Source organism: Sander lucioperca, chromosome 3 (assembly GCF_008315115.2).
Source record: "Sander lucioperca isolate FBNREF2018 chromosome 3, SLUC_FBN_1.2, whole genome shotgun sequence".
In the NCBI taxonomy this organism is placed as follows: domain Eukaryota; kingdom Metazoa; phylum Chordata; class Actinopteri; order Perciformes; family Percidae; genus Sander; species Sander lucioperca.
Genome location: NC_050175.1, coordinates 42,765,692 through 42,790,767, shown reverse-complemented (window position 1 = coordinate 42,790,767; position 25,076 = coordinate 42,765,692). Strand labels below are relative to the sequence as shown.

Sequence of the window (25,076 nt, the reverse complement as noted above, 5' to 3'; positions counted from 1 at the left end):
GGCCACAAAAACACTTGGTGAAGGTTAGGTTAGAATGTAGTCATGGTTGATAGTACATATAGTAGTAAAGGCTGATTTTCAGTCTGAGGTGGTACTGGAAAATTAGGGCCACGGGGTGCGTTGAACACCCTGTTGTGTGCGCAGTAGAGGATGAATACCCGAACCGAGCCCGTCGGGACCTAACGGGCCGGGCCGGGTTCGGACAGATATTTAGAAACGATGTTCGGGTCGGGCTCGGTCACATCAGCGCGATAAGGCATTGAACATTTTAAATTTAAAAAAGCTTGTTATGTAGGTGCGCGCCTGTGCGCTTGTTGCCCCGTGTGCGCTCATCTGTTGACATTTCCGAATGCCTTCCTACAAACGAACATGTGTCATTAGTATCAGAAAAAAAATGAGATTTTAACTGTGTCGGGCTCGGACATAAATATCTTAATGCCTGTCGGACGCAGGCCGGGCTCGGACAGAAAAATGCGGCCCGATCCGCACTCTAGTGCGCAGGCGCTCTGCCTTTTTATCACCACGAGTTTACAGACAGGTCTCTGCTGATTGGGTATCACCTGTGACACAGCAAATAAACAAGAGACACCCCCACCAAACGAGAGAAAACGCATCTCAAAGACGTCGCCCACCGTTTTAGAGGTGCAACGATGAATCGATTAATCGATTAGTTGTCAACTATTAAATTAATCGCCAACTATTTTGATAATCGATTAATCGTTTGAGTCATTTTTTTATTAAAAAAAATAAGATTTCTCTGATTCCAGCTTGTTAAATGTGAATATCTTCTAGTTTCTTCTCTCCTCTGTGACAGTAATCTGAATATCTTTGAGTTGTGGACAAAACAAGACATTTGAGGACGTCATCTTAGGCTTTGGGAAACACTGATCCACATTTTCACCATGTTTTGACATTTTTATAGATCAAACAACTAATCGATTAATCGAGAAAATAATTGACAGATTAATCGACTATGAAAATAATCGTTAGTTGCAGCCCTACACCGTTTCACACCATTCCGAAGAAACATGTCGTTCAACCAGGAAACCGTAGCAAAGCGGTGCACACTGTTTTGAAATTGAACGTGCCCCAGGTCTCTGGTACTATAGTAATGCTGCTCTCTAATGTTTCACACACACTTTGCAGAATTCATGCAGAGTGGAATGCCGTACAAACAACATTTAAAAACAGGAGAAAAACATTTCAAGTTGTGTATAATCTGCCTCCTTCTTGAGTGTAAACTGCATATGTCCCGAGTGAGATTGGAACGCTTGACAGGCGTAGCAACCCATGTAAACAATTTTGGTATCAACTCCTCCTTACACGTGCTTGTCCCAAACTCTGAATCCAGCCCTGAATGAAGAAGCAGCCCAAACTGGTCACTACTACAGCTGTACAGTGGAATACTACTTAAATACTAATAAGCCCAAGTAAAATGTGCCAGATATAAATGATGAATGACGTTCTGATGTGTTTCCTTTGCAGGATTGCCACAAGAGGATCGATGAACTGTTCACAGGGAAGATCTACCTGATTGGTATCGCCGCTCTGGTGGTTGCAGTTATCATGGTGAGAACGTCACACACATCAAACCTTTCGATAACACGGTGGTCAGAACCTTTTCTTTCTTTTTTTTCAATCATTTTGCCAATTTTAGTACTTCTTTACCAACTGTGGCTGCTTGTGTTTGGACAACATTTAACATGTTCATGTTCTGGTACTGGTACTGCGTGTCTGTCTGTTGGTTATTGTAAATCTTTACTTTTCTCACCCAATCCCACAACAAAGATCAAAAAGCAGCAATGTGTTAGTCCATCTCTCAATGCTTTCTGACTTCCATAGCCTCATGCCAATTGAATAATAAAGGTTTTTTTAGGCCAGGGACCCCTTAGCTGAAAGAGAGACCGATTAGGGACCCCCTACTACAAACGTATACTGTATACAATTGAGATGCATATTAAACTGGGCCGGATAGATGAAAATAAATGTTTATTATTTATATTGTTATTATTTATTGTCTATTATATATCATGTTTTAACGTTACATATACTGTACATTATATACCTTCATGGATTCCCGCCCATACTAAAATGTCAAACTATTCCTCTGAGCCTTCTTTTGCTGATTGTAATGCAGACTGAATACTTTTGCTGCCTCTGTGACATCCCATTTTTTTTTTTTTTATATCGAGGATCAGAATATCTAATTGTGGTGGAATTTCCAGAACCACCATGTTGTGGTATGATGAGATAAAGGGAAAGCCTAGACAGCATCAGGTCATTCATAGGCCAGTCTCCAATAACTAAACCTGTTAATGCATTTTTATGTTTGTCTCTCTTCAGATTCAGGCAATCTAGGCAGCTGGATGACAAGGGAATGTTTTGTTTCAGGACTGTCTCCTTTTGGAGGGCGGTGGGCCAGCCACACTTTTGCCTTCTTCCTAGAGAGAGAAAGAGAAAGAGAGAGAGATAGGCTGAACTAGGCGTTAGCATCTGTGTTTAGGCACCTGCAATATCTTTGTTTACCTTAAAGGTTCAGCTAGACGTAACGCCTCCAGCATGAGATTAGATACACCTTCAGGAGGACAGGAACTTCAGAGAGTTGGGACGGCACTGCAAAAAAACACATGGTGGTTAAACTGTACTGCCTGCTTAATTGTCTCCTCAATTGAGAGTTCATTAAAGGAACACGTCGACTTATTGGGACTTTGTCTTATTCCCCGTATCCCCCAGAGTTAGATAAGTCCATACATACTTAGCACAGATCCTGGAGGTAACCGGCTCCATCTAGCCTACTGCTCCCAATAAGTGACAAAATAACGCCAACATTTTCCTATTTACATGTTGTGATGTTGTTACATGTCACTGCTACTTCTGCTACTTGGGCGGAGTGATTTGCTTGCAGCACCTGAGAAGCTCCGTGGTGAGGAGCAGAGAGTAACAACGGTGCTTTTCAGGTGTTGCGCTTAATCACTCCGCCCAAGTAGCAGTGCTTCGCCTTCTGAGAATATAGTTCCCAGTATGTATACGGTTAGAAGATGGCTGTGTCTCATGTGACCTTGTTATTTGTACACGCTGTGACTATACAAATTACAACATGTAAATAGGAAAATGTTGCCGTTATTTTGTCACTTATTGGGAGCAGTAGGCTAGATGGAGCCAGTTACCTCCAGGATCTGTGCTAAGCTAGGCTAGCGGTGGGTGCGTCAGACAGAGTTACGACACGCACGGAGATGAGAAGGGTATGTATGGACTTATCTAACTCTGGGGGATACGGGGACTAAGACAAAGTCCCAGTAAGTCGGCATGTTCCTTTAAATGCTTCTGTATAAGTCATCAAAATCTCCCCAACCTTCTTCACGTAGGTGAAAATGAGATGTGCTGCTCCTGAGTTTTTTTTCCCTCGACACTAATCACAACCTGTGTTTGTGTTCTTCCTCCCAGATCTTCGAGATGATCTTCAGCATGGTGTTGTGCTGCGGGATCCGCAACAGCCCGGTGTACTAAAGCGACGCTCGCCAAATGAAGGAAGGACGACGTCTCCGTCTCCGTCTCTTTCTTTTTTTTTTTCCCTTTTCTTTTATAAGCAGGAACACGTCACATATATTGCTTGCTGGATTTAGTCAGCTCTTTGAGAAGACAAACGTAAAAACCATCCTCCATTGAGCATTTTTTTTTTATTTTTTATTTTTTTTTTATATATTACATGTCAATTCTTTTGTTTTGTTAGTCACAGATGCTGTTATGCATATTTGACCAGTGCTATCCTAACCTGATATGTAGATATTATATCACACGGTCACACATGAATGCCATTCACCAGTTGGTGCTCTAATCCTTTAGTGACGCATTAGTTGTTTTACTGCTCCCTTTGCCTATGAACATGTACTTTTTTTTTCACTGTTTGATGTATAAACTGTATATAAATATATATATTAACAGTGCTTTATGACTGCCTAAGCATGGGAAATTGTATTACAGTAGGTCTTTCTCCTATATTCTTCCTGCACTCTCTGCGTGTTTGTCTTTGCTCTAGACTGAACCAGATGACGGCGTCCCCTGCCCTACAGACCATTGTCTCGGTTTTCACCCACACTGCTGTGGGATGTCTGTCTAACATAAGGAATCTCAGTGTAATCCGGAAGCTGGAACCAAAGTCAAAGTGGCCCGATGTCTTGTCACGTTGGCCCCTGTGGAGTTATTTGTTGGTTTGTCTTTGGCTGTTTGTTGTTCATCGTGTCTCCAAACGCTGTCCGAGTGCTCAGTTGTATAAAACCTACGAGGAAGGTGTTTCCTCCTCAGTAATGTTCTTTAGATTTCCTTGGACAAAAATGAAGCTGCTTAACCTTGAATTAAGGACAGCCGCGATGATTAATGGATGAGTTGTCAACTGTCAAATCAATCCCCAACTCTTTTGATAATCGATTCATCGTTTTGAGTCATTCTTTCATGAAAGCAAAAAGTCAAAGTTCTCTGATTGCAGCATCTTAAAAGTCAATATGTTCTAGTTTTCCTCTCTTCTGTGACAGTAAACTGAATATCTTTGAGTTGTGGACAAAACGAGACATTTGAGGACGTCATCTTGGGCTTCAGGAAACAACATTTTTCACCATTTTTAAGACCAAACAACTAATCGAGAAAATAATCGACAGTTGCTGCCCTAGAAATAAGTAATGGTCTTATAAACCATACTTTATATTCATCTAAAAACACACAAATGTCTATTTTGGCCTAGTTCCAGACTTGTGAACCACCACCTACATCTCGTATTTTGTCAAAAAAATTTCAATTGGGTGGTAAAAATGCAAAAAAAAGGCATTCGTATGAGTACTATTCATTCTGAATATTGAGCAGAATCTTTTTGTATGATATGATTTTCTCCAGACAACAACAGGAGTAGCAGGAGTAGACACGTTACCGTGCTTTTTGCTGGGCTGAGAAATCCTTATTAATTATTTCAGCACGTTTGAAATATTTCCCGGAAACCCATTTTGGTGTAATCTGTATGTGAGTAAAAAATAACAAAACATTAAGATAGATCTAAAAGAGAAAAAACTTTTAACGGTTTTATACAACTGTGCACTTATTTGTGGAGGCGACTTGCTTAACACTATGACCATCTCTCCCAAATCGGAGGGCTCAAATTGAAATGTGACCCATAGCACTTACACTTAGAGCAAGTTGGCTGATCTCTGTGTGACTGACACTCCTGTTGCATCCATAGTATTGATGGTGTGCTTTTTCCCGAACTTGTTAACCATCAGCTGTTAACTTCAGCCAGCTGTCCTCTGGTTGCTCAGCTCTGCAGGCTCGTAGAGGAAACACGTGGTGCGAGTCCAGCCTGTAGCCGTCGTAGCAGCAGAAAGAGCCTTACTTTGGTGTTCTGAATCAATCTGGCGTTGCCTTGTCTGGTTGAGTCTAGTCCTGCCTTATCTGACCTGATTGTGTCATTAATGTACTCTCCCCCCCTCTGGCTTCACAGCCCACTAACCTCTTCTGGTTGACACCGTTGCTGTGGTAACTGTCCCTGATGCGGGGCTGAGTCAGCCAGCGGTTCGCACCAAGCTGTTTGCCCTCCTGCTTACGTTGCTATGCTGTTGGTTTGGCCCTGTATGCACCACCAAAAACAGTTTGAGCTAGTGTATTTGTGTGCACATACAGAACAGGGGCGGACACAATATCACGAACACCAGGTGCAGTCGAATCATGATGTACGGAGGCCCATTCCTGCCAGGAAAATAAGTCCCTGAAAAACTAGCAACGATTTAAGAAGATTGAAGAGTAGTGGTGTCTGTTTTGGGCTGGGTTCAAATAATCGATATTCCAATTTAAAAAGTGATCTGATATTGATTATTACAATCCCGAAATCAATCTTTTAATATATGCCTTTTCACCATGGATGTATAACCCACCACCAACGTTTTGGGAGTCAATTCTTAACGTAACAATCCGGCGCGTTATAAAAAATATTTGAGGGTGGCCTCTTGCTTGTACAATTTACAGCATCTGATAATCTCTTTTACATCCAAGCTAAATTGATATTATAACTGAAATTCCCCTTTTAATATTAAATTGAATCCGAAATGTAATCGAAATCTGGACCTTGTGAGTCGGAATCAAATCCATTCGGTAAATCCTTGGCAATACCCAGCCTTAGTGTTGTTGCTTCGAGATTGCCAGGCAACCAGCATTGGCTCCTGGAAGTCCAAACGCCCAGAGAAGAAATAGTTCCAGCACGTAGTTCCCCTTTAAAACCACAACTTGTGGTATCTTGTAATTAAAACCTAACCCAAGTCGTATTTGACTCCCATATTAGTACATCTGTCAGTTTCACAAATCCACTTCAGGGCTGTCGTAGTAGACTGCGTTAGGTTTTTACTGGTGGTCAAGATTTTGTGTCTGCGTCCTTTTAAGTGTTTTTTATGACCGTCTCTGGCTGATTGCAGTGGTAATATTTGTATTGGTATCGGTATAGGGCAGCGCAGTTGCATTAACAGCTACCGCGTGGACCACAAATCAGTCTTAACTGCCTGCTCAAGCTCAGCCAATCAGAAAGCTCCCACCTGGCAGCTGAGCACGGAGGCTTGGAAAATAGATTTTGAAGTCTGTTGCTACTAGACCCTGCTGCCGCTGACACTAACACACAACTGTTTCACGCATCATACACACTCAAATGAAATCATTATCATCTCGCGTCCCCTTTCGTATTATCACAGCTTTTGTCAACCAACTAAAAAACCTTAGCCTGTTAACGTCTACTTAAACCAAGAAAAAACAGTAAAAGTGTCTTGTAATATTTACAGCTCTGATGTACTAACGAAAATCATGAAGGCTGTAGATAGACAATGTATGCCTTTTTTCTCTTCTTGTATTGTGATATCTGTGTTTGGTACGTCGTCAAAGGAGTCTGGACAGAAAGAAGGGTGGGGATGGGGTGGGGGGATTTTGTGGCAGTGGAGACTGAGGAGTCAAACCTTCAACACATCAGCTAGTTTCCCCTCAGAAATCATTGGGTGTGGGTTGGATAGGACTACACTCATCAGTCCGGTGGTCCCCGATGGTGAGAGAACTAGCTGCGTTCCTCCGACAGAGCCCACCGTCCATGTTGATGCCTCTTTCATTTGGGAGATGACACTCAGGACCCACTGCCACTTACATCTCAACCCCCCCTTCTCTGCTCTTCTAGACTTTTGGTTTGCCCAAATATAAAGGGATTAAATGTATTTTACAAATAAACAACCATCAGGTGCCCTTGTCTTTCTTTGGGAATCCTAATGCGAAATGTGGAAACTACTAACTCATGACAAGCATGAGGAATGAAGGGAAACCTACAGGCAGGCTGAAGATTACTTCATTACTTATTTTTTTTTTTTAACATCAGCAAAAAAGATATAAAAATCAACACCCAAAATACAAACATACTCACATGCACGCATATACACACACACACACACACACACACACCAGGGGCCAGTGATATCTTTTTACTGACCAGTCAACTGACGGGAGCTTTTCTTGCATGTTAAAGAGACTGCAAGATTGGAAAAATGTAAGTCAAGATAGCTTAATAATAAGGTTTTGTTAGTTTATTAATAGGCATATAGCAGTTTGAAGTGGACTGTCAAAAAAAAGTTCATTCTGGGGCCAAAAGCTTAGGAGCCATACAATGATTTAAACTTAAGGGTTATATAATAGTGTATTTTTCCTCCAGGAAAATGTTTTAAAAGTCAGACTATATCTTGCTAGTCTTATGCACTTGTCTTGACTATTGCAATGCAATGCTAATTAAATGCTATTTTAATCAAATTAATTGTAATATTTGCTGTAAAGCAGGGGTCTTCAAGAAATCTGAAGCCAACTCAGAGAGAGACAGACCAGGGACCCCCTACTACATATATTCTATAAAATGAGTACATACTGGGCCTACAGTAATGTGTAGGGCGGCCTAAAGCCTTTATACACACCTTTTTTTGCATAGAATACTAAGCTATTAAAATAATAATTGTTGCATGATTTTATAAATCATGTTTTAATGTGAAACATACTGTACATGTGGCACAGTGAATCCTTAGAATAACTGTATCTGTGGTTGGCTATCTTAGTGACCTACAGGCCAGTAAGCCTATCACCAGTGGGGTTTTTTCACAAATAGGCTGATTTATATTTGCTTATAATATGTTGGCTTCTTATCAAGACTTAAATTTTTGAAAAAACCTATCATAAATTAGGAAATATAGTATATAATTTAGTCAGGAAGGTTAATTCAGGGTTTAGTTCACAATGTGTCTCATATTTGCTGCCCTGCTTCGCTTTTACCCTTTTGATTTTATTTTCTCGTTCAGCCATACTGCTGTAATAATTCCCATAACTTAGACAAAGTGTGTCCATAACATTATTCTTTTATTTTTATTTTGAAAGAACAAAACAGAACATGTCACATGTCAGGGTCAGATAAATGCACACCTTTCTTATGCTGCTGTAACACAAACTAAACACAAGGGGGAGACGTTGACAGTAACAGTAAATGCTTAGTGAGCACATTAAGCTCAATCTACTCTAATACAGGTTACTGCTGGCCAATCACAACTACAGCACATGCTGAGGGGCCCCCACTCTTTTACAAACTCCCATTTAGAATGTTTATGTATACAACTGTGGGCCCCTCATCCACACCATAGACATACATACACATATATACAGTATGTCTATGATCCATACCCACTCCAGCACCACAGACCTATACCATAGACCAGTGTTTCTCAAATGGGGGTACGTGTCCCCCTAGGGGTACTTTGGAGGACTGCAGGGGTACGTGACATTTTTTGCTAAATGTTTTTCAGTTACAAGGCTGTAGTTACTTCTACTGTCTTTTTTTCTTCAATGTTTTTGTCTCTTTTTTCAAAGTTTTTTTTCAGCTTTTTTAAAAGTTTTTGTCACTTTTTTCGAAGTTTGTCGCTTATTTGTTCCTCTTTATATAGACTTTTTTTTCTACCAAAAATTATTTGCGCTGGTTTAAAACATGGTTTAAAAAATTTAAAAAATTGTTCAAAGGGGGAACATTATTGAAAAAAGCTTGAGAACCACAGCTCTGCCTGGAAGACGACGTTGGGGGCTTAAAACACCAAACACCAGTCAGAACGGAGGACGAGGTATTCATCTTCCCGAAAACGCAACAAAATGAAATGTACCTGCTAGTGTCATCAACAAACATGTAGATGATAAGGCAACTGTTAACTGATGTCATGCTGTGAATGTGAAATATTAACTTTAGCCACATAACATTAGCAGTACTTTGTTAGCATCATTTTGCTAGCCTTGGATTGGTTTCTTCACCAGAAAGTATATTGTGCGCACAAGAAGAAAAAAAAGTCATATCATGTCCCCTCAGGAGCTCTGTACCTTTTCACATCAGTTTCAACATTTAATATTATTAGATAGTAAATTCTAGTTTATTTAACTGATTTTGTGCATTAGACTGAGATAATACATTGATTGCAGTGATCTTAGAAGACGTGCATGTAATCTCTGTCTCTGTAGGTAAAAGCCTACCAGCACCCTTATGCTAATTACCACATTATATCACCATAGTTGATCTTTGGACAGCTTCAGGCAAGCTGTTTCCCCCTTGCTTCCAGTCTTTACGCTAAGCTAAACTAAGCTAAGCTAACCTCACCTGGCTGTAGCTTCATATTTAGCATACAGACATGTAGGCTAAGTGGTATCAATCTTCTCATCTAACTCTGGGCATGAAAGCAAATTTCTCAAAGTGTCAAAAAATTTCTGTAGCTACACTTTTAGAATAGTCGGTAGAACTACGGGATAATATAATGTGTTAAAATGAAGGAATTTTCTGTAATGTTCTTTCACAGGTGTTTTTCCGTATTTAGATTTTTGGATTAAAAGAAATGTCTGTTAAAGGTAGGCTACAGAGGATATACTATAAATTTGGAGAATTTTCGGTTTCTTTTGGATTAACAGAAATGTCCGTAAACTTAACGGAAAAAGGTACTGGTATTTTTCTGCCAGGACATTATCCATTTTTCTACGGATTTTTTTTCTTACAGTGTACACCTAACATTACAAAACATTAGCTACGTGATCTTTTCCATAATTCAGGGTCAAGTAAATAAACACATTCTTGATAGAGCATGATGACATCATACATTTGAATGTTTGGACAAATCAGATGGCATTCTGTCTGACTCCCATAATCCCCCTTGGCTTTCTATAACCATGGGCAATAGTATCCAGGTGAGCTTTACTTCTACAATGCATCTGGTGCTAGAAATGCCTTTGAAGCTACACGCCCTAGAAACCATTCTTTTGTGGACAAACTAACCATGCAAATACACGTCAAGTGTCTTATACAAGTAAATCAGAGCTAGGACTTTTCATTCTGCTAGCATTTAAACTGACATCTTCATTACATGTCATTTAGCTGACGCTTTTATCCAAAGCGACTTACAATTAAGTGTGTTCAACCTTGAAGGTGCAAACTCCAGACAACAAGTAGTAAGTGCAAGTACATTAGCTTTAAATAGGTAATGCTACAAAGAGCCATATGAAAGTGCAGTATCAAGATATATATATATATATATATATATATTCATCCATTAAATGAAGGAGGGAGACGAGAATGTGCTGCCTGGATCATTAATTGGAACATTTACTTGTAAAAATCTTCTTCCTGCCAACCCTGGCTACCGAAATCTGGTGCCACTGATATGTCTGCGCTTCTCTCTGATGCTCTGAAACAGGCAACACAAACACCGCTGCACGGGACGCTAGTTAACACTATATTCGACAGCAGCTAACGTTAGCCTACCACTAGCTAGTAGCTGGATTAAACATGGTTACAATGCTGACAGCTAACGCTAAACGGTGTAAAGTTTAACTGTGTTTTTTTTCGTTTCTTTTTTTACTTTCTTAAAAAGTATCGGTTCAGGCACCGTTAATTATGCACGCGATTAATTTCGATTAATTAATCACAGAGTATGTAATTAATTAGATTACATTTTTTAATCGATTGACAGCCCTAATATATATATATATATATTTTTTTTTTTTTTTTTCATAAGAGAATGACTCAAACCGATTAATCGTTTCTCAAAATTCTTTAAATTAATAGCCGATTCATTTAAAAGTTGACAAGTCATCAATCAATCTTTGAAGCTCTAATTTTGAATACATCTTCTTTTGTCCAACAGGTGAGTTTGTCAATTATCAGATCTTAAAATCCAGATCCTGAAGAGTTCAAATTATGATACAGAATGCAATTTATATAAAAAAAAAAATACTCTAATGTTACATTCTTTATTGTGTGATTCAACATCATTATAATATTTCATCCTTGCAATCAGGACAAAGCACACTGTTGCTTTTGTCTCTCTTTTTTTTTTCATTTATTCATTCACATCGTATCTTTAAAACACAATTTCAGAAGGTACAATGATCATATGTAGGCCGTGTGAAATGGGGAACCACAAATAAGCCACCAAAAGCTTTTTGGAGAGGGTCTCAATAGACTTCTGCAACGTCGGCAGCATGCTACATTAAAGCTACACTAATCAATGTTCTTATGTTAAAGTGCTCATATTATGCTTTTTGGCTTTTTCCCCTTTCTTTATTGTGTTATATATCTTTTTTGTGCACGTTATAGCTTGCAACAGAAAACACTGTTCACAAACTGCTCCAAACAGCTCTATTGTAGTCCAGCCTTTACTTCAGAGACAAACGTGGTCACTTTGTAACACACGTTATATTGCTTGCCTAGCTGCTAGCGTGGCACACCCTCATACTCTACTTCTGAATGGCTAGTAGTCCTTACCTAGCTACTGCGCATGTGCGACTCCCAACAAAGATGGAACAGAAGTGCGATGCCTCACCGTAGCTAAAACAGAGAGCTCAACACACAGGGTGAAAAGAGGAGCTGCAGCAATGTGCAGTACAACAAAAATATGGTGTTTTTTGAAAATTAAACCATGTAAACCTATTCTGATATAACCTCTAAATACAATTATGAACCTGAAAATGAACATAATATGAGCACTTTAACAATGGATCAAAGGACTTTGTGTAAAGGAGTGGCTCGTAGTGACAAACCCACAGAGTTTTATCACCTGAATTTGCAGTTTCCCTCATTGTTTTTAACGTCTTCTGGCTCATTGTTTGGGTTATAAAGCCTGCGACTTTACTATTTTATTCACTCACCGCTGGTATTAATATTAATACCAGCCATACATTTTGTAATAAACTGGTATTGTTTCAGTAGGCCTGTGTAAGCCATGTTTCACACTGTTCCTCCCCCACTCATGCTGCTACTTTAGCACATAACCATTGCTCATTGCCAGTTTGGTGATTAATAGCTGAGAGTATTAGTCCTGGATGCTCTGAATTCCAACACCCACTCCCTATCCAAAGGAAAACCATTTCCGCCCCTTCAGCTGTCACAACAAGAAAACAATGTCTAAAACTAATGGGATTGTCTTTCAAAAATACCTCTCAAAGATTTGGGGATTTACTCAAAAATGTCAATGTCAAGCGCTTTCACGTGTTAACCCTTGTGTTGTCTTCCTGTCGACCATGCAACTTTTAATTTTTATCTTTTTTTTTTCCACCTTTGTCACTTTTCCTGGCGTTTTTCAAGCTATTACGACGTTTTTGTCACTTTTTTCGATGTCTGTCGATTTCTTCTGCACTTTAGTTGAAGTTTTTGTTTTTTCCCCATGTTTTTCAAGCTTTTTTCACAACATTTGTCACTTTTTTCAACGTTCTTTCATCACTTTTTTTTCAAATGCTATAAAATTGAATAAAACACCCAAATTCAATGAAAGTAGTGAACTGATCATTTATTTTACTTGTGAGGAGCATTGTATGGAAACATCTACGTTACTTTTTTTTACAATTTGATTGAAAGAAAACCAAATTTTTGATATAGAAACTTTTTGAAAATGGGTCAAATTTGACCCGAGGAGGGTTAAGAAACATCAATATTATTGTTATATATTGCTGTTCATTTTAACAAGCCGATGGCTAGCAGGGGCTTTCTGATTCAAAGGACTCAGCATTAATATCCCTGTATCAATATCACTACCAGTGATAACTCATAACACCCTGTATAAAAAACATGAATGAAATATCCTTTTAATTGGTTGTACCTGGGCATTGTTTCCCAAAAGCATCCAAAGGCTAAGATGATGTTAACCGATTTTAATTTTTAATGGGACTAAGATCATCTTAGTTGTATGAGGCTCAGGTTCTGTTAATGAATGTGTTGAATATGGAAGTCTGTGACTGCCAATTTAAAAATCAACTTGACGTTTAATTTTCAGTTTCTGTGTGAATGATGTAGGATTTTATAATCACATTTTCAAGTTTGAAAAGCTTAATTACCTGCAAAATCAAAATAGAAGCTCTACTGTCAGATCATTTTCGGTGCATAGCAGTGCTATAATATTAGAAAGAAATGAATGCAAATTTGACTTTTAATTTTTTTAACCAGGCAGACAAAATGAAATTGCAAACTAAGTCTACAGCCACACACTAATTATTAACTAAGTTTGTGTTTAAAAAAAACGCATATCCTAAAACAGAGATATTTGGAAATGCTGCTGACCCCTGAAGTTTGAAAACTCTGGGTTGCTAAATGCTTGTGTGGATGGAGATTTTTTTTGTTTCAAAATGCCATTTGAAAATGTAAACATAGTAGTGTGGATTTAGCCTATAGACCATGACCATAAAAAAGCCACTACATTTAATTTTCATTAAAATGAGCTATAATCAGGATACAATACAATAACAAAAGGTCTAATTTGCCATTTCATTTTCATGTTTAAGTTGCACATTGTTTGCCAAAAACAATGTGCAACTTAAACTTTTGTTTGTTTAAAAAACAAAAAAATTAAAAGTCCATTTCACCTTAAAATGTCCTTATCAATATGGCGGTGTTATTGTTTGGAATACACTGAAAACTGTTTTTGTTTTAATTCTTATTATGCATTTCTATTAGTTTTCATTAATTTTGTCATAAATCATGCACACACATATGAAGAATTAGAATTCTGTTTAATTGAATGATTTCATTTCAGCCACAAACTTCCAGAGTAGAGGACATATAGAGCAATGCACGTAAGAAAAATTATGAGCTACTACTCCAAACCTTCTTGGACACACAACAAGTAAACAACATGAGAGCACAGCCATGTGTTAAAGCTATAATTTGTGGGATACTGATAATTAAAACACTGTCTGACTAGCCTGTAATTAAAAGTAAAAACGGAAAAAGCAGGGCAAATTCAACTGGAATGAATTTACTCTTAACGTAATCTCTGCATGTTTGTATGGCTTCTTTGTTAATTAAATGATAAGAACATGTTGGTTAGCATTCCTGGGTTTATGCAAGTCAAATTAAGAGGTCAGAACCTCTGTGTGTAAGTGAGTATGTGTTTATTCGCTAAGAATGCAGCACTCCCCATTACACCCACACCCAAACTGAGAGCCGGTGGTTTCTGTAGGTTTGTGTGAAAGCCTCAGCGTCTCAGTACTAGCAGGATTGTTTCTGAGACAGGCTGCAGGAATCCTCCCTGAGCCTCTCTGGCCTTGACTTATTACTGCTTCTCAGACTCAGTCTTAGCTTCCCAGACCTCCCCCAAGATTTATCATGTTAGTTGTAGGTGATGAGGTTACTTCCACATTCCTGGACCCTTAAACAACCGCCCATCAACGAGAAAACTGGGCTTATTTCGCAATACTATCATCGTTGCTCTCATTTATTCGCATTTGAAATGTTGGCAAAAAGGACAATAAAGTGGAGATAGAGCCAGAGGGGAAAAACAATCTAACGTCACTCACTAGTAGTATTTGTGTCGGGGGAGTGGGGGGGCTTTGAGATGATGTCCTGTTGTACTTGTTTATCTGAAACGCCAGCGTCACTTCAGCTGAGCATGTCAGCTAAACTTGTGAACCCTCTCACCCTGACCCCACCCTGTCCCTCCTGATGGCTTCAGTCACCACTTACATCATTCATAGGTTTGGATGAGGCTGATTATTTTCAAGAGCTTGCATAACATACAGACATGCAATATGTAATCTAGGTTTACTAATGTGTGATGACATTTTACAAATGAGCATCATTTTTAGTCATGTTTGGCTCACATCATTGAAGATTCAAACAGACTTACAGGAGTGGAGAGCTGCAACGATTCACTGATGAGTTGTCAACTATTAAATGAATTGCCAACTATTTTGATAATTGATTGATCGGTTTGAGTCATTTTCTATAAAAAAAATATTTTATCAGAATACAGCATAGCAAATCTGCTTAGAAATATAAGAAATATTGAATATATTGCAATACACAATGTATTCCTTACAGCAACAAGTGCTCTGCAGCGAGTTTAATATTTCTACTTCTAAACTGGTCTCAAAATTTTAACAAAGTACACAGTTGCCATACAAAGAATATATTTACCAAATGGAAAGGCAGCGATTGGCAGAACAGGCGGCAAAGTGCCAGTACTCTGATCCAATGGAAATCAAATTTGACAGATTGACAGCACTCTACCCCAATGGAGTGGCAATCATATTTCAGGGGCTAGACCCGCCCCTGCATCTTGGGCTTTGGGAAACACTGATCAACACTTTTCACCATTCTCTGACATTTTTATAGACCAAACAACTAATCGATTAATCGAGACAATAATCCACAGCTTAATAGACAAAGAAAATGAGTTGCAGCCCTACAGGAGTGCCATGGAATGTACTCAGCAGACTCTTGACTCTAGACCTTCATCATCCCGTCAAAAACTCACTTGTTAACACGCTGTGTTACCTACATGTAAACATTTTGCATCCACACAGGTTGTTCATAGATATTTCTGCACGGTCACACACCGAAACACCTACTAAATGTCATCTGACTAAATCAACATTTAATACAAGTTAATGACAGTGTCATGTCATTGTCTGCCGCAGTGTATTTGTTGATCATACCACTGGGAGTCACCAAAGTCATACATACATCCTACATACGGGCTTTAAGTAGCTCAGTTGCCAGCCTTAGCCTAACATCACAGCATCATGAACATGTCAGTGATCACAGATCATAAAAAGTCCTCACACAGATGAAGACAAACATTTGCATTTCATTAGTCCTACCTGTCGGCTATCCACCATGCACTTCTGCAACAGTCTTTGTCACTGTGACAGGATGTGGCAGATAATGAGCCATACAGCATATAGTAAGTTACTTCACCAGTAACTTTGATAGTTTACATGAGGTGTTAGCTTACAGTACGACTTTCCATACAGACACACAAACGTAACAATACAAACCATGGGTATACATGCAGTTTAGTGTCCCAAATTCCCTGTAACGTATCCTCATTTGTACAACCACCTCGAGTGGTTAAGGTTAGGATGTTGGTCCTATCCCCTGACCAATCGGCTATCCTAACCTTAACCACTCGAGGTCAAATGCCTAACCCCAACCAATCGAGCTGCTTCGTAGGGCGGGTCTTGGCGTGGCCATAGTGGAATTTGGGACACTAAACTGCACGTAAACCCAAACCATGAATATGGAAAAAAAGGAAAAAAATCATAATTTTCAACCATTTGATGAGATTTCGTCTTATTACAGAAAGTGTATAAAACCCATGTCCAAAATAGTCACACTTTATGTTATTGTATTTCGTATGGATGGAATTAGAGAGACAATAGGCTAAGTATTCCCCATTTTCATGGGGACCACCAGGAGCCCCCTCAAGGACCCCTGGGGGTCCCTGGACCCCACTTTGGGAACCACCGATGTAAGCTACAACATTCACATTTTTATAATGATTCCATCAATTCAAACAATTTCATATTGCTTTATATTGTGACTCACATCCTGACATAATCAGTTGAATAATGCTCCGTCACTAAAGTACATATTGTGTTACAAGTTTGGATATTTTGGCGGATAAACAAATCAAATAGCCTACGTTATAGTACCAACTCCATACACAGTAGGCTATCAACATTTTTGCAACTTTCCAGATTGTAAAACAATGTAGGCCTAATCAAAATGTTTGGGGCTAACTGAAACATAATCCGGGCGCCGTTACGTTTCCTTCAAAAAATATTTGCTGTTGCAAAATGAGATGTAAACGTCATTTCTCGGAGTCACGGTTGTCCTGACAATGACTTTAGGTGGATTTGGGTTGCCCCCCCACCCTGAAGGTCCCGCCTACCTACAGTCAGTCGGGCTGCTGACCGTTCTCCATTTCGCAGCGGACACTCAGACAACACAGAGCCGCCCTCCGGACGAGCCGCGCCCGCTGAAGGACCTTCTGTTCCCCGCTACTTTTCTCTCTCTTTGTGCCTGGGTCAGACTGTTTATCCCCGCTCTAAGCATGAGTGTAGCGGTGGCAGAGGGCTGCTTTCTGTCCGCTCTGCAGCCCAACTCGTCCTGCACCGCCTATGGGCTTCCCTCGGACGGTATGTCTCCGGCCAGGAGGGTCCGAGAGCAGGTCCGGATGCGACTGGCTGAGAAGAAGTCCTCCTCCCTGCCCAGGCTGGACGACTCTATGTTTGGACCAACAGGTGAGCCACATCACTTTAAAAGTTGGTTTCTAATTAGCCCCAGCTGCTTAACGTTAGATAGACTACACGTTGTTTTCAGTCAATAAACTACAGGTTGAAGCACTGCTGCTGCTGCCAGACCATTAAATACACATTGTGCAATAACAATGTTACCAGTAAAAACATGCTGATAAGGAATTACAAGGCAGAGTTAACTGTGGTTGAGGTGGTGTAAAGTTTATATTTATTCATAAGATTATATACACTGCTTCAAAGAGGCGTTAGTGGAAGGATGCATGTGCAATATCTGGAAGGGCATTGGTGCAATATTTGTAATTTGATAGTGAATGTGTGGGTCTAATATAATACAACATTTGTGCAATAAGTAAGTTATTGATCGCTGCTTGATTTAATGGGAAATGTGCAATCTGGCTAGAATATATGTGCAATATCTGGGGGAGGATGTGCAGTAGGTTATCCTTCTTTGTGTGTGTGTGTGTGTGTGTGTGTGTGTGTGTTTGTGTGTGTGTGTATATTATTGAATGGTAAGTTGATTACATTTGTATTAGACAATTGGGGTTTACGTGCAGTTTAGTGTCCCAAATTCCCCGTAACGTAACTCCATTTGTACAGGTCCTATCCCCTGACCAATTGACTATCCTAACCTTAATCACTTGAGGTCAAATGCCTAACCCCAACCAATCGAGCTGCTTTGTAGGGCGGGTCTTGGCATGGCCATAGTGGAATCTGGGACACTAAACTGCACGTAAACCCACCGCACAATTGTATGTTTATTAGTGTGTTTATGTGCAATGTGTCGCCATTTTTGTTCTCTCGACTGCCCAAGACAGATTTCTCCTAAAGGAAACAATAAAGACATATCTTATCTTATCTCATTAATTAGCTGCATTGATTGTTTTTCGAGCACTTAGGCAGTGGAACAAGTTGTAAATGCAAGAGTAGTAAAAGTCTCCTTGGCTCTGTTTTAGTCTCTACCAATTCCTGAGGGAAACACGATGGCTTTAGCTGCTAAATGTTCCACTGTGTTCACCAGCTTCTTACAAACTGTGTCTGTTTGGCGATCGGTGCTGGGCAGGTAGTGGTCAGTGGGTTTATCAGAGCATTTGTGCTGGAAACAGCTACCTGCTGCTGAAAAGGGTGGAGTCTGTAGAACTAAAACAATGAGCTGAAGGAGTAATGCTTAAATATTTGATGTAGCTGAGGGTCGCTGCAGTTTTTGGGAGACAATTCTTGGTTGGTTCGTCACTACAAGTGGCCCCTTTGACATTACACCTAGTCACGTGATCTGTTGTTAATATAAAATATTGATAAGTGCAGCTTCAAAGCAACGTTTGTTTTCCACTGAGAAACAACACTCTTACCTCAAAACCAAGATACAGACAAGTCATTTAATCGATAAAATGTCCGACCTACTGCACAAAAGTTCCAACAACAAACCTTGATATTTAAGAGGCTGAAACCATTGAATTGTTTAGAACTCGTACAGATTGAAATGTGGGTTTGGGCAACCATTGTTGGCTCTATAACACACGTATTTCTTTATTTCTTGCTTACCTGACACCTGAGTATGGTAACCTTATCATCCTTGATGTGATTGTTTAATATTCCGTAGTTCTGGCTTAGGAACTTAGGAGCATACATTATAATAGTGTCTGTAACAGGTAAATACTTACATTATATTTTGTGTGCTGCCTGTATTCTACAGGGACTTATGTGTGCTGGGTTCGCCGTGTTGTACATTGTGGTGTTGCTACAATGTGGGTTTTTTTTTAATCATGAAAAAATCATTTCACATTCTTACCCTGTTTGTGGTGTACTATGTATCTTTACCATTAACACCTCATTGTACTTTCCTAATGTAACTGTACACCATTTGAACACAGTGGCGGAAGGTTGTGGGCTGATGGCTTACTTTTTTTCAGTAAATGTAACCATTCTTACTTATTCTTACTGTAAAAGATTAGCCACTGACACGCAGAGGTCCAGGGTTGGAGTCCGACCTGTGACTATTTCCTGCATGTCTTCCCTCTCTCTCTCCCCTTTCTCACCTAGCTGTCCTGTCCATTAAAGGCGGAAAAGCCCAAAAAAATAATCAAAAAAATAAAGTAAGTAGGAAAAAGTCAATAAGTCAGTCATGCTCCATTATTATTACAAAAAGACTCAAACGTTTAAAAAAACAACTCTGATTATGTCATCTCAGCTTGGGCATGACATTTAAAATGTTTGACAGAATTCCTGCATTAAACACTGGAGGTGAAAGATAGTGTGACAGAAGTGGGCATTTAGGAGCCAGGGAGGGGCTAATATATGATGCTATACAGTTGCATTATGGGATAATGTTATGGGAAATGCTTCTGTTGCTTAAATTTTTGACCATTCTTTTTTAAGAATTATATCTCCTGAATATTCCAAGACCTAATTGGATAGAAATAAGCTAATTCCACAATTTAACATTAATTTTGTTTGTTCGTAGGGCACACAGATCCAAAGAAAGTTGCATATCAAATTAATGTCATGTTCCAAACTGTCCTGAATGAATACACGCACTGTTACAACACTATTATTCATACAGTCAAGTAGTGATCGACCAATGATCAGCCTGGCCGATTATCAGGATCAGGATTGGCATTTTGCAGATTATTGGTATCTGTGTTTTAGTTGACCGATAATTAAAAAGTGTGCTTCTTTGGCTCCGCTACAGCTCTGTTAGCAGGCTGCGACACCTGCAAACAAACTGTTAGCACATAACAACTTCAGGAAGCTATTTTTGTTTTTATTTATTAATTTTTTTGACTGTGTATTAAGTTTAAAGTTTCTGTTTTATTAAATGCTTGCTTAAAGCATTTAAACTAACTTTTGTGTTGGAGTTTGTAACATTCCAAATTGTTAATTTTGACAAAAGATTTTCTTACTTTACTGTACAATAAATGCATATCGGTTCCAAATATCAGTTTCATTAACTACTAATAATCGGTATCGGTATTGGCCTTGAAAAACCAGTATCGGTCGATCCCTACTGTTAAGTGCCATCCCATGATGATGTGGAATTTAGAAATTCAAATTACTTTTTACTTTTGGTCTTTAGAAAATGTGTTAAAATGTGCACATGCTGGGTGCCCGGATAGCTCAGTTGGTAGAGCGTGTGTCCATATGTAGAGGTTTACTCCTTGATGCAGCGGGCCCTGGTTCGACTCCCACCTTTGGCCCTTTGCTGCATGTCATTCCCCCTCTCTCTCCTTCCATTTCTTCAGCTGTCCTGTCAATAAAGGCCTAAAAATGCCCAAAAATAATCTTTAAAAACGTGCACATGCTTGTTGTTGTGTTCCAGTTCCTCCCAAGGCTGTTCGGATGATTAATGCCACAGCACTTTAAAGTCCATTCAGTTTATTCCTGGATGATTACTATTATGTCAATTTCCTTCACCAAGCCATTCATTCTAACCATTTCACAGGTTTTTGAACGGAGATGACACATTTATAAATGTATTAAATTCAACAACATGTGTATTACATAAAACTTTACCCAAAAGTGATGTAAATGAGGTCAGAATAGTTGTTTATTCTTGTTTATTGTTGGCCCACTACACAGGTTGTATTTGTCCACTATAGGAACCACACGGTGTGCTACTTCCTGCTCATTTCCTGTTTTTTTTCCTCCCATGGAAACTTTAATTATGACACCACAGGTTCCAGTCAGGATGGTTTTGACTTATGACTGTTCACATCTTGGACAATAACTGTTTTTGTTATTAGTTAGGAAGTATGAAGCAAAAGTGATAAGTGGGATAGTACGGTTTTTTTTTGGAAGTGTGGTTGTTTGAGGTACGTATCCATAGTGTATTACCTACAGTAGATGGCGGGCGGCATGCGGTAGACAAACGTATTGTAGCCACTTAAAAAAAATCTATATATGTTCAAGTGTGCGCTAAATAATATTTTCACCACTTTACCTTGCCGTCAGACAGTGCTTTCCAACGGGGAACTGAAGCCGTTATCTCCGCTTTCTTCAAAGCCACCAGACTCTGACAAAAACATTTTGTCAGGTCATTTTACCTCGCAGAACACCGGAGTTCTTGCTCTACCGCTGCCTCCATCAACATCCATCCACAAACAAACTAATGGATCAAGGCAGCGGTAGAGCAGCAACTCCCGTGTTCTGTGAGGTAAAATGACTGTTTTTGTCAAACGAGTCTGGTGGCTTTGAAGAGAGCGGAGATAACGGCTTCAGTTCCCCGTCGGAAAGGGCTGGGAAAGAAGTGAAAATGTCCTAAATATAGTGTACACCTAAGCTGATATTTTTTTTACCCCGTCTACAGCAGGACATTGCTTAGTTTACGTGTCGGTACTTTTGCCTGCTTCTCCAAACTGGGGGCGTGCTAGTCTCGCATTGCCAGACCTTCCTCCATAGCGCTGCTGAGGAGGGTCTGGTGAGTCCACACAGCATTCCAGGATGTGAGAAAGACGTGCTCTGGTTTATTGGCATTTCATTAAACCAATCACAATCGTCATGGGCGGTGCTAAGCGCCGTACGGAGCAACGCCGCCTATGCAAAATAGCCTCGGGAAGTTGTTTTAAGTTGTTTTAATCGTGCAACAGAAAACTCAGATTGGACAGATAGTCTAGTTAGCTGTCTGGATTTACCCTGCAGAAATCTGAGGACCAGTTGACCATAGTCCTCATAAATCCACCGGAATTTAAAATGGCAACACAGAGAAAGCCCAAGGTAAAGGATCTCTGGCCTAAATGAAGAAGTAATCCCGGAAGTGGAACGTTGTGTATATAGACTAGGGGCGTGCTAACCGCCATCTACTGTAGCTAACACACTGACTATGAAAAAGTACCTCATAGAACCACACTTCATAAAAATCCGAACTTTCCCTTTAAGTACACAGATCCTCCTTATGGTCTCTGCTTTGACATATGAAGGTTTATTAGTGGCCAGTCAGCCTGGGAAGTTCAGATGATCCACATCTGTCTCATCGCAGGCCAAATGGTGACCTGGCATTAGTCTTTTCAAATGGAAAGTACGGGAGAGGAAGGGGAAATCCCTCCCTCCCTCCTCAGACTGCTTCTCCTTCTTCTGTCTGATAAGACTGCAGCGCTTCAGTTTGACCCAACAGAGAGTCAGGATGTTGTTTGAAAGCTGCATGTAAGCTTGTGTGAGATCGTCATTCATTAGTAAAAATGACTAACTGCATATCTCCAAGCCAGCACAGATTACTTTTCATTAGAAATTCCCATTACACATCCACAGTTTTAGGTGGAAACCAGAAAAATGACACACCTTTACAATTTGATGTAATTTGCTATTTAACATTTCCCAGGTGATAATCCGACATCCGATGAGTACCTGGGGCACAAAAACTGAGTTTGGAGCTATCCCCACATAGCAGCATCTCGAGCCGAGGACATTTAAAACACCAGTTTAAAACTACCCAGCCACTGACCCAAAATTATAGAATTAAAGGTGCCGAAGGTAGGATTGCGAAGATCCAGGACTTAGCCAAAAAATTTGAACATCGACAACTTCTCAGTCCCAAAAGTGACGGTCTCCTAAGCTCCTCCCCCCACAAGGGAGAATGAATGCGTGTGCATGAGCACAGTTAGTTATATATGTGATTTTGGATGTCTTTTTACTTCAGTATAGACAGCCAGTGGTTACCGTTTATGTCTGGAATTAATTAGAAAGGCTGCACTGCATTACCTTGCAACAATAAGCACCTTTTGACAGAAGTTATTGCAGAATTGATTCAATGTGATTGATGACACGCTTCCATTTTCTGCTCAAGAGTCTGGTAAAACATTTACACAAAGTACAAATGTGAAAGAAGACCAATACACATTTAGAATTGTAAAAAACATATTTTACTTTTAAAAGACAAATTGAATTAAAAATTAGTTTTTTTGCTTAGACAGCAGTATACATCGTATATGTATTGGTTTTGACTTGTGTACCTATTTTGTCAAAATTATAATTACCAAAAAAGAAGACATTTTTCAGCAGTGACAGAGGCCCTCATGTGTGTCACAACCAAAGCACAGCATTGTGCTACTTCATGACTTTGTTTAGTATTGTTATAGTTAAAATTTCCCTACACAAAAAGTCAGGAGCGTTCAGATTTTAGTTTATTTTACTTTAAAACAAAACAGCATGTGATGTAAAGTATGCGTAATGTTGTGGTACGTAGGCTAATACATGCAAAACCACAGATTTAAAGTTATTGTAAAACATTTTCGTTTATGGTGAAATGGCTCTAATTGCCATGTAGCCTGAATAAGTCAAATTTTCTCATGAGATCTAAGTTGGTGCTTTACCCGTTGTGACCTAAGTTTGGAATTTATTTTGTGTGACATTTGAAGTTGAATGGAACTGAATAAGCCAAAGAGGTTTGGCAAAATCGGATGAAGTTTACACATGGTGGTCTGAATTCAACATAGTCTGGATGCAGTCCAAACCACAATGAGCGTGAAAACAAAGGAAACAGATGGAGAGGACGAGTGGAGCAAAACAATGCAAACTTGGATGGAAATGAGATGCTTGTGTGGAGCGATGATGAGTGTGATTGACCAGGGGTGTCAACTCCAGTCTTTAAATTGTAATGTAAAAAAACTTGTTGAAAGAGAAATGCAAGTGAGGTTCAACACACCTCCTAAGCTCAGTGACCACCTTCTGTGTGGAACATTCCTTTCCAATCTCCTCTTTACAGCATGTTATCAGAGACTATTTTAGACTGGTCTCTACATCGGCCAGTGGGGTCAGGCAGGCTGTCATTGTCTGATTTTTTTCACTGGGCCATACAACTCGAGGGCTAAACATCAGGGCAAATTGGATATACTTAGATCTGATGACATTTGACAGTTGAGAAATTTCCCCTCGGTTATAGCACTTCTGGCCTTACGATTTGTGCTGAGACCTAAAATACAGCATTCTGGATATACTGGCAGAAACTCAAAGCATTGTATTTTAACCTGGATTTTTCATGTCCAAGTGAAAGTAAAAAACATCTTAGGAGTTTTTTATTTCACTACCTGAGGTAGTAAAAACAACCAAGTTTGAAGGGTTGTGAAAACATCCTTATCCACAACAGATGAGTTAGATTTGCAGTTAAGTGAGATAAGAAGCAAAGAGCATAAAAACTGTAACCATTCCTAACCACCAAGGCCAGGGTCAAACTTTCAATGCAACGCAATGACAGGAGTCAATTCTATACACAATCCTGTCCCAATTGTTTAACTATATGTGAGCTTGGATGAGAGGAGATGGGAGTAGACCCTGACATACAGAATACCACTGCAACACTTGTGCTGTAGCATAAAGATGGTGATATTCATCAGTTATTACATACATTATGTCCTAAGTATTGGTCGAGTTGGCACTAAATTGGCAAACCTCACCATTTGTCTAGTGCGAAAGCCAGATCAAAATATCCCCCCCTGAAAAGTCCAAGACATGCTAACTTGAAAACCATTGACCAGATTGCCATGTCATTTACTGCA

At 39.5% G+C, this 25,076-nt stretch overlaps 2 protein-coding genes across 3 annotated transcripts in view; both read left to right on the top strand.

Annotated features, from left to right (window-relative positions):
- The window catches only part of LOC116067387 (CD81 protein-like), a 45,590-nt gene extending 38,341 nt beyond the window's left edge, over positions 1-7,249 (top strand). Inside the window, exons 8-9 of one of the 2 annotated variants that reach the window (XM_031323813.2) lie at positions 1,487-1,569; positions 3,445-7,249. In XM_031323813.2, the coding sequence (XP_031179673.1) occupies positions 1,487-1,569; positions 3,445-3,507 (146 nt within the window). In that variant the 3' untranslated portion in view covers positions 3,508-7,249. Of the gene's footprint in view, positions 1-1,485; positions 1,570-3,444 lie in introns of both variants that reach the window. The other variant, XM_031323812.2, reaches the window with a different exon arrangement.
- A 9,913-nt stretch (positions 7,250-17,162) lies between these two features.
- Positions 17,163-25,076, top strand: part of LOC116067386 (plakophilin-3-like) — a 41,722-nt gene continuing 33,808 nt past the window's right edge. The window contains exon 1 of the mRNA XM_031323811.2: positions 17,163-17,580. Coding sequence (XP_031179671.2) covers positions 17,178-17,580 — 403 coding nt within the window. The 5' untranslated portion in view covers positions 17,163-17,177. The remainder of the gene's footprint in view (positions 17,581-25,076) is intronic.